Source organism: Coffea eugenioides, chromosome 11, assembly GCF_003713205.1.
Source record: "Coffea eugenioides isolate CCC68of chromosome 11, Ceug_1.0, whole genome shotgun sequence".
NCBI lineage: Eukaryota > Viridiplantae > Streptophyta > Magnoliopsida > Gentianales > Rubiaceae > Coffea > Coffea eugenioides.
This window is the reverse complement of record NC_040045.1, coordinates 45,726,846-45,737,347: the sequence shown is the minus strand read 5'-3', so window position 1 is coordinate 45,737,347 and position 10,502 is coordinate 45,726,846. Positions and strand designations below refer to the sequence as shown.

The following is a 10,502-nucleotide window of genomic DNA, read 5'->3' as shown; positions in this document are numbered from 1 at the left end:
TTAGACCTTAAAACCCAAACCAAGTATTTTTCTATTTTGCTAAGTAAGTGGCTGAGGGATAGAATTCTGGTCAAAGAAGTCCCTGCCTTCTGTGTGTGCGTGTTTAATGAATGTGTGACTGTGTGCAAATTGTAGTAATATTACAGTCGGTGAAGGAACTATATAAACCATTTCTTACGTCTCTTTTGGAGAACGGAGACTAGAGAGAGAGAGAGAGAGAGGGGTGGCCGAAGAAAGGCAGACAGGGAGGCTCAACTGTGAATGTTAGTTCTGGTATTAGTAATTCAAAAGCTGAAGACAAAGCCGGCTACAGCTCTGTCACAACAACTACAACGCTACCAATTATCTTCAGACTTTTTGTTCCCTTCACCCAAAGCAATCCAAAGGGGGGCCTTTCTCATTATACTTTCCTCCTCCTCTTCTTGCTCTTTAATTTTTGTCTAGTACTAGTTTTCTCTCTTCCTGCCTCTTCAGTGGCCTTGTCCTAAATATCTTTCATTAACATATTTGTTTCCACTAGATTGGGATTTGATTTGATATTCTCAATCTTCCTACAAAAGGGGTTGACTGTTTCTGTCTGATACGAGGGGAATGGGCTCATTAATATAAGAAGCTGATTGATTTGGATTACATCAGATAGAATAGAATTAAGGATATAATAGCTCAGAAAGATTTGATCTTTGGGGAGGTTGGATAAATGGGTTGTTTTCCTTGTTTTGATTCAAGAGAGGAGGAAAAGCTGAATCCTCAGAATGACAGAGATGGTCCTAAAGAAGTCCACCCAGCTATCCCCTCTAACTTCTCCAGATTATCTTCTGGTAACACTGTCTCTGGTTATTTATATGTGTTCCTACTATGTGCACTGTTCTTTGATCTGATCTAGATGCTATTGTGCTTCCTGTAATTTCTCCATTTCAGCTAATTATCTTACTTTGATTGACTTGTTTCCGACAGATTTATATGTATTACCGTTTGTCTATACATACATATATATGTGTGTGTGTGTATATATATATATATATCCCAAGCTGTGGTTTAAAAAGATGCTTTCTTTCTCTTTTTCCAGTCTAAAGTCGGATCTTAATTGGATTTATAGTTGTTCGATTTGATTGATTTGGGGGAAGACATAATCTTGATTGTTGAAATGATTGATTTGGGTGTCTTCTTCAGTTGGGCTGCCATAGAAGCTCAATCTTGAAAACCTAGCTTTCACTCACGAGTTGTAAAGATTCTTTTTGGGATAATTTGTTCATGCCAACTTTTATTAGGTCCTCGTGACAAGTGCCTATTGCCTCGCACAATACCAGATTTCGGATATTTTGCTTTCATAAGTTCTTAGAATTACATAATGGTTTGTCATGATGGTGCAGGAGCTGATAGACTCAAAACAAGAAGCAACGTTGGGTCGAGAAAAGAGTCATCAGGGCTAAAGGATATGCCTGATGTGCAGATTGCTGCACAAACATTCACTTTTCGCGAGCTTGCTGCTGCAACAAACAATTTCAGGCAAGAGTCTTTCTTAGGTGAAGGAGGATTTGGACGAGTATATAAAGGGCAGCTTCCGTCTGGTCAGGTGTAATTTGTTGTTCCTTTTAATTGTAATGCATTTCCACGCTGATATGGAACTGAAAGTTCTCACAGCCAACCATCGTCTTAGTTAATCTACGATGGAAAATATGGAGCACTTTGTAGGTCCATCACTTCAGTTTATTGGAGTAACTTTCTACTTGTCTTTGCATACTCCCCAAGAAATTTCCAACTAATGATAGAGCACACAGGTTGCCCGTAGTATACTAGTTTAACTGGGATCAAGTGCCATCCATAGCTGACCTTTAAATATGAGTTTTCAGACTGTTACACAGTAGTATTTGAGTTCAACATTTGATGCATTGATTGTTGAATCAAATGTCAGGACCTAAAATCCTACTAGTTTTCATATTCTCAGTGATGTTTTTAAAATGGCAATATTGATTTTATTAGAAATGCTGCTACCGAAATGTTTTTGGCTGCTTTTCAAGTTTATTATTGTTAATTAATTGGATTACTGGATTGGACAGGTTGTTGCAGTTAAGCAATTGGATAGAAATGGGCTTCAGGGTAACCGGGAATTTTTGGTTGAGGTTCTTATGCTCAGTCTTTTACATTATTCTAACCTTGTAAATTTAATCGGTTACTGTGCTGATGGGGACCAGAGGCTACTTGTCTATGAGTTCATGCCCTTGGGATCATTGGAAGATCATCTTCATGGTATCATTTGAGGCATTCTCGTTCACTATCTTGTCAATTGTTTGCAGTTTAGTTATTGAATGTTCAGCAAGAAGTCCATTCCATATTTAAATTGAATTTACATGTTTACTGAAACTTACAAACTGAATAAACTTTCTTAAGGGAGGCTTGATGACAGTGTAAGTTTTGTTTAGAAAGTTAATTGGGTTTTTTTTTTTTTTTAACTTAAACTAACTTTTATGTTGATTTCTTTTTCTTTACAATAATGCCGTTTATAAGGAAAAATAAAATGCAGAACTAATGAAGCCTCAAGGACAGAGCATAGGCTCAAACTTGGTTATTCTAAGTATGGGGGTCAATGTTCGTTTCAGAAATAGGGGAAAGGTGGGGTTGGGGGCATATAAGTGGCATAGTATGGTGAATGGATGGTTTGGTGTTTTGAATGGTGGTGACTGGTATTGTATCATGTTATGGCTTTACTCCACATTCTGTTTGAGTTTCATGAAGAGCTTGCTTGTTCAGATGGTACTGCCTCAAGTATTAATGCATTTGTTCACTTAGTAAGAGTGGGTTCCTCAGCTGATCACAATGTTAAGGGATCTTGTGCTTTGTGCGTTAATTGCATTCCTGAAACTCTGTCTCTCTCTTTTCCTGCATGTGGTTACATTCAGGCTATGAGAGTTTCAGTTGAATGATTTCAAGCCTTATCACTTCACCCAATGCTGTAAGTGAGGATTAACATTGTCAACAACTATCAACAGGCTGAAAATGTTGAGCACAGGCATGAAATTTATTTGTACAACCAAATGAATTCACGCCTTGCATGTGAAAATGACTCACTGTTGTGATTCTCTTAATTTTAGTTAAATAACTTGACTTCTTTGTGGGAAGCCAAAACGAAAGTCATGCCATTTAGTTGATTTATGTTTGTGTTAAGCGTTCAGTAGAGCATTCCTCTTTCTTAATCTTTGAACGAATTTTGGGTTGTTAGACTCTTATATCAGTTTTACAATGGGGGGAACAAATTTTGCATTTAACAAATCTTAATATGTGTGCTTATACTTTGAACAAATTTTGCTCTCAATCTTAATGTGTGCCTATGATTTTTCTCCACAAGTACAGCTGTTATTGCCAGTGTATTACGGTTGTCATAATTATAGCTGTGAATAATGTGCTAATTTTCAATGTCATTTAGTACTCCTTTGTTGGGTTTACGTTAGAATACTATTCTGGTAGCTATCACTTAACATCAACTTTGGATAATGTGCTAATTTCAATGTCATTCAGTACTTCTTCGTTGGGTTTATGTTAGAGTACTGTTCTGGTAGCTATCACACAACATAATCTGTTGCATCCTCGTAAACCATTTTAACAATTCTTTTCCAGATCTTCCACCTGATAAAGAACCATTAGATTGGAATACAAGAATGAAGATAGCAGCAGGTGCGGCCAAAGGTTTGGAGTATCTTCATGACAAGGCAAATCCTCCTGTCATTTATAGGGATTTCAAGTCATCTAACATATTACTGGATGAAGGGTTTGTTCCAAAGGTTTCAGACTTTGGGCTGGCAAAACTTGGTCCTACTGGAGACAAGTCGCATGTCTCCACAAGGGTCATGGGAACTTATGGTTATTGTGCTCCTGAGTATGCTATGACTGGGCAATTGACGGTGAAATCTGATGTCTACAGTTTTGGGGTTGTCTTCCTGGAACTTATCACTGGACGTAAAGCAATCGACAGCACCCTACCTCACGGAGAGCAAAATCTCGTCACCTGGGTAATGACACTTGTACATAGTATATGCTTGGGTTAATGTGTCTTAATATAACCTGCGCAATGAATCCAATGTTGGTGTCTTTTAATGCAGGCTCGGCCTTTATTCAATGACCGGAGAAAGTTTGCCAGGTTAGCAGATCCTCGGCTACAGGGTCAGTATCCAATGCGAGGACTTTATCAGGCTCTGGCAGTAGCATCCATGTGTATCCAGGAACAGGCTGCTGCCCGTCCTCTCATAGGGGATGTGGTAACTGCACTCTCTTATCTTGCAAATCAGGCATATGATCCCAGTGCAGCTCCTGGACTGGGTTACAGGTTTACCAATGATAAAGACGAGAAGAGAAACAAAGACGAGAGAGGTGGAAGAATCACAAGAAATGAAGAGGGTGGAGGATCTGGACGCAAGTGGGATTTGGAAGGATCCGAAAAGGAGGACTCTCCTAGAGAAACTGCAAGGATGCTAAATAGGGATTTGGACAGGGAAAGAGCTGTTGCGGAGGCAAAGATGTGGGGTGAAAATTGGCGGGAAAAAAGGCGTCAAAATGCTCAAGGCAGTTTTGATGGAAATAACGGGTAGAGTAGCCTGCTTGTATATTGATGAAAGGCCTCATCTTCCACCTCGGCCTGAATTTCCAGTTTGCAGTGCCAAGGGAGAGAAGAACCCTGGATGCTAAATAACCTCTTCCGACGGGAGTGAGCTTCTGGATACAATGGGGGAAGGACGGGGCGGACGTTTTTATTTATTTACTTTTTCCCCCCTCCTTGTATTACCCTCTTTTTGTTTTTTTCTTTTCTTTTTCTTTTCTCTTTTCAGAACAAAAGAAGAAGAGTTGAGTGTACATTTACAGGAAAGTAGAGCAAGCAGAAGAGCAGGACGTATATAAACAAAATTTTGGAGTAAAGCACGTCGTGAGTTGCACTCTTCTGCTGGCTTTTCGTAGGCTCGTCATAAACAAAACATTCTTCTACTGTCTGTAATCAGCTAGCCTTCTTCTGTAGCAATGTTACTACAAAAGTAACCGAACCACTACACTAGGGTCGATTGAGTTACCTATGCATTCGGGAAGGACCCCTTCTTGAAAGACTGCTGCATCTTATTCTTACAGCAGATGAAACTTCTAGCTTTCCAGTCCGCTTTTCATAGATGAAAAGCAAACTTAAAGCTAGAGAATGGAGAAAGATCTTGCTTCTGAGTTATAACATCTTTGGTTGTTGTATGCATGTCTCGAACGCTAAAAAGGTAGGAAGCAAAACTAAAGGGTGTCGTCTGAAATTGGCAGGGGAAGTTGTTTGCGGGTGTTGTAGCGTACGATTCAATGGTAAACCTTTCTGGTTCAAAATGGTGGCAAATTAAATGGTAGTAGTTTATCGTTTTGCTTTGTAACATTCCACGCCTCCCTGCTGCTGGGGCGTAATCCCTCATGATTTATAAATACATACTTAAAAACACTTTGGGATAATTTTTTTTAAAAAATATTGTAGTACTTTTTTGATGTGATGTATGTGAGATAAAAATATAATTAGAAAATTTGTTGATAATACATGTAAGTAAGTTAGTGCGTGTAAATAAAGTGAAATCCAAACACGAACTGCAATGAGTTTGAAAGGCAGTCAAAACTCTCTGACTGCTGAAATTCTTTAAAAAGTAGATTTATGGAGATTGACGCCACGGAAATTGCGTTGTCGAGATTAATTTTCTTTCAAAAAGTTTTTAGCAAGTCAAGAGTTCTACTTACAAAGTTCAAGCTTCAGATCCAGGACTGATAATATTTGTATTCATACACGATAGTATTTTGCTACTCCAAAATCAATTTCGCTTGCTACGACTGCTGATCAAGGGTAGAACGGTTCCAATTAAGTCCTTCAAAATGGAAATTGTGTTTCAAGTAAACCCTTCTGTCCTTCAAAAAAAAAAAAAAAAAAACACTTCCACCACTTCGTATTTGGTCAATAATGTTTGACTAAACTTTAATGATGGTAAATTAGAATTCTTGTCAGAACTTTGAAGCATTTAACTTCTTGCATAAAGTAGCCAAGAAGGATAAATATCAAAAAAGGATTGTACTTTAGTTCTTCTGATTAAAATATCATTATTATTATTATTATTTTTTTTTATCAATTTTGTCTCGTCTAGGCAAAGCACTATTTTGTCATTCATTTAGGCAAGAAGTTAATTGCTATAGACTCCTCAAAAAAAAAAAAAAGGTAAGATTTCACTGTACAACTTAAACAAATGTCATTTTGAGGGAAGGCTTATTTGAAATCATGAAATTTCTAGCTAGTTTGGATGGTCTAATTGGATCTTATACATTTTTAGGGGCTGAATCGATATTTTGGCTAATTTTGAATGGCCATATCTAAATTCACCCATAAAGTTTAGTTGAACCCGCCAAAAAAAAAATAAAAAAATATTTCCAATGATTTGGTTTGGTAGAAGTAATATTCATTTTCTTTTTTTTTTGGTCAATGGTAGAAGTAGTATTCGGGTTTCATATTTATATGGCAGAGCTTACAACAGAGAGAGAGAGAGAGCGAGAGGGACGGGAAAGGAAGAGAAATAAAAGCGGGAGGGATACAAAATGGACAGCTGAATGAATCATCCATCATATCATATCTAAGCTGCAGAACAAACAACCAATGCAGGAGAATCGAGGTGCACTTGGGCTTGGCTGCTGCAGGGTTCATCTGCCACTGCCGAAACAGTTTCTTCATCCTTCTTTTCATCTTCATTTTCATCAGCATCAGCATCAGCAGTAGAGTTGACGTCGCAATTGCTACTTGTTTGAGAATCAAGTGGATGCACGTCAGAGTTGCACAACATTACTATGTTGATTACGTGCTCTGGTACTTTTTTCTCAGCCACAAGGGGCTTGGGCTTTCGATAGATGACGTACAACATCATTTGAAGGACTCCTAGAAAGAACCCCATAATATTTGGAACCTAATTGAACGCCAACAATTTCAGTCATGAAGATCAATTAATTCAGATGCTTGTCTACCTTCTTTTTTTTTTTTGTAAAAATAAAAACTTGACAGAAAGAGAGAGATTGGTCCACTGGCTTTTCTTTTTTCAGTTGTATTACTCACCGTAACACACACATCCGCTTTGAGGAATCCATAGAAAAACCACATGACTGCACTCAATGTAAGGGTTGCAGACAAGGCGACCGGCATAAATTCAGCATTGCGAGTTCGGACTACTTGAGACTGTAGAAGATGAATATATATATGAGCATTATCAGATAATGAATGTTTTAAAAAAATAATAATAAAACAGCTTCTGACCGGCCGCCTCCCTTTTACGTGATTACAAATAGATCCGTTCCTTTGCAAAATTTAGTAAAAGTACAACAAACAAATTAAGGGCTATTTGTATTTTTCAACATGCATATGTTCCTAATTAGTTACCATTTCTTACTCACCACAATGCTGAGAGGTGCTGCAAAAACAGACACAGAGAAAGCAACACAAATCCATCCAACAACCATGATACGAACTGATACTTCCTTCAGCGCAAAGTTTGTGACCACAAAAATTGCGCAGATTAACCCCACGTTCAGCATACCTACTAGCTTGATCGTATGTTTCTGCGGTTTAAACGACCAAAAAAAAAAAAAAATTCGTCAGCATATATATCTTTTATTGGTTGGAGCAGTAGAACATCAAAAGGATGATGGCATATATATTGCGCTTAAATGTTTACCCTGGCCTGTTTTGAGGCGTAAAGAATATAAAACAAGATGTAAAGGGTCTCGATAATGCATCCCACTGAGTTGATGGTGATGAGAAGAGTTGCAGGTTTAAGGAGTGCGTAGTACATCCAGAGCATGGCGGAGGAAAGTGCTACCACATACGGTAGCGACTCATATCCCATCGTTGATTTTTCTCTGTAGATCCGATAGAACGTCGGCCTACCCAAATAACAATTCATGAAGCCAACCCATATCATTTATATTCATAAACACCACATAATTAATCAAGGGGTTAAACATCGATATTTAAAACTTACAACGGGCCAAGGTATGCGATGATGGAAACCAAGTTGCCTATACGAGACAAGCAAAGAAAAAAAATTAGAACGCCAGAAGTACGAGAGAGAAAAAGAGTGGAAAAAGGGACGGTAAATATGATCGACCTAAGACCCCGAAGGCAAACACCCAACGGTGGTGGTCAGAGCCAAACGAAGCCATCTTCTTAAAAAGGAAAAAGAAGTTACTAAATAGTCTCCCTCCCTCTTTTGTGAAGCGTGAATGAGCAGGGTTTCTTGAGAAACCCTCTTTTCGAGTGTTTCTGCTCAATCAACTCGAGGCATGCAGATTAAGGTTGAAGGCGAGCGAAATGAGAGTACTTATACAGGGGAGTTTGAAGTGGAAGGAGGAAGAGAGCTTGTGGGAGTTGAACTCATCCTCCTTGCATGACAAGTGGTACCATATTAGGTGGCGTACAACATAATCATTTGACATACGGTTTTGGGGTGGGGGGTGTTTTTGGGGGGGGGGGAGAGGGGTACGGCGCCACTTCACTTCCCTTGATGCCAAAAACACATCCAAAACAAAAAGAAAGAGAAAAGATATTCTGTGCAAATTCAAAATGTAATTAATGACTAATTTATTTTCCTTGATACATTTTCTTTTGTTGCGTAATTTGAGAGTAGATGTGTCAAAATAGGTAACTTGGACGAGTTTGGATTAGGTAAAATGGGTAATGGGTATAAGCGAGTCAATCCATTTATACCCATTTAATTAGATGGGTATAAATGGGTAAATTAAAAAATGAATTGGATTGGTTTGCTACCTATATTTGCTACCCATTTAATTAGATGGGTATAAATAGGTAAGTCAAGAAATGAATTGGGTTGGTTTGCCACCTATATTTGATAGTATGATATAATACGTAAACGGTCGGCTTAATGATTAGTCATCACAACATGATATTTATGATGCATGCATGCACAGCATTAGTGCAATATAGGAACATTGTGAGCAAACAGCTAATGACAATTCAATTGAAGGCCCAAGCTACACACACACCTCTCCGGCTTTTGGTTCAAGATTCTGTCTCAGGTGTGAATTAGGTAGCAGCATGCAGACAATGAGAGCAGATCCTCTGTCCAATATTTTATGTCCAATTTCCTGTCCAATGTGAAACTACGTAGTTTCACTTATTATATCTGTTGATATGGCAACTAAAAATAGGTGGCTGTTTGGCTGCCTTATACTTCTTTTTCTTTCTTCTTTTTTGGGTTTCCTTTGTTTACACAATTTTGTTACAATTCTCATCTTTTTTAAAACAAAGTATCAAGGGTTTCAAATACAAAAGAATATTTAAAAAAGATGGGAATTGTAACAAAGTTGTGTAAACAAAGGAAATCCAAACAAGAAAAAATAAAAAGAAGTATAAGGCAGCCAAACAGCCACTTATTTTTAGTTGCCACATCAGCAGATATAATAAGTGAAACTACGTAGTTTCACATTGGACAGGAAATTGGACACAAAATATTGGACAGAGGATCTGCTCTCGCAGACAATGAGAGAAGCCAGTTTTGTGCAATCGAAAACAGAATCAAATTAGTTTGGTTATGGGGCTTTGGGTGCCACGCAACCTGAAGCAGCTGCAGGGCATGGGCATGAGCTTTGCCCATTTTGCTTTTACGTTACTCGGAATAATAATATAATATCATCACCCTTTTTAAAAATAAAAAGCCGCCTCAAATCACGTGACCTATTCGACGTTTAATTCTTTCAGCCGTTTCTAAAGCAAACCTCAAACTCATCATCATATGCACCAGAAGACACGCCCTCCACAAATCCTCGATTGTCTGCTTCCTAATTTGTCCTGTAATGCCACCGCTACCTACCTGAGCTCCCGATTTCTTCCTTTCCTCATGATCGGCTCATTTACTGCTGCTGCTGCTACATTGTTTAGTAATAGAGTTTGTTACGCCATCCGGTGATGTTGTACTGATCAACAAGAATTTCTAAATGCGTCTGCGGTTCTCTTTCCTGAATTTCTTCCTAAGCCTAAGTGAAGCCGAGCCAGGATTGATGATGATCAGCTACTGTTTAATTAGAGCATGCGAACCGGGACAAATAAAAATAAAAAATAGAAGAGTCCACAACAACGATTTTGTCATTTCTGTTTGTTACGTGAAATTTGGATGCTAGGTGGCTGTCCCCAGACGATTTTGGTGCACCTACGTGGACTCCGAACTTCTGTTTAACTCCGTTTGTTTGTTAGTTCGAAATGTAAGCCACCACCTAGTCCATAATCCATATCCCATATCCCTGTGTGTTTGGCGGCAATCAATCAATCAATCAATGTTCCAGATATGCATGCATGTATGATAAGCAGCTGTTGGCACCCTTAGCTAATTAAGACACATTAATTGGCAGATTTTTCACATTTCACGTCTGATTAAATTTGGCTTTTTGGTGAATTTCACATTTTCACATCGTGCACGTACAATTAATTATAGCGAAAGAAACTGCTCCAGCAGTAC

General features: G+C 38.4%; 2 protein-coding genes across 2 annotated transcripts; one reads left to right on the top strand and one right to left on the bottom strand.

Annotated features, from left to right (window-relative positions):
• The first annotated feature begins 210 nt into the window (after nucleotides 1-210).
• LOC113753033 (serine/threonine-protein kinase PBS1) lies at nucleotides 211-5,205 on the top strand. Its single transcript, XM_027297108.1, has 5 exons — nucleotides 211-818; nucleotides 1,371-1,573; nucleotides 2,058-2,247; nucleotides 3,613-4,004; nucleotides 4,095-5,205. Exons 1-5 carry the CDS (start codon nucleotides 698-700, stop codon nucleotides 4,578-4,580), a joined length of 1,392 nt encoding a protein of 463 aa, XP_027152909.1. The 5' UTR covers nucleotides 211-697; the 3' UTR covers nucleotides 4,581-5,205.
• Nucleotides 5,206-6,540: 1,335 nt separating this feature from the next.
• Nucleotides 6,541-8,290, bottom strand: LOC113754290 (bidirectional sugar transporter N3-like). Its single transcript, XM_027298669.1, has 6 exons — nucleotides 8,139-8,290; nucleotides 8,013-8,049; nucleotides 7,707-7,914; nucleotides 7,426-7,590; nucleotides 7,091-7,210; nucleotides 6,541-6,944 (listed from the first exon to the last, which is right to left on the bottom strand). Exons 1-6 carry the CDS (start codon nucleotides 8,191-8,193, stop codon nucleotides 6,618-6,620), a joined length of 912 nt encoding a protein of 303 aa, XP_027154470.1. The 5' UTR covers nucleotides 8,194-8,290; the 3' UTR covers nucleotides 6,541-6,617.
• Between the last annotated feature and the right edge of the window lie 2,212 nt (nucleotides 8,291-10,502).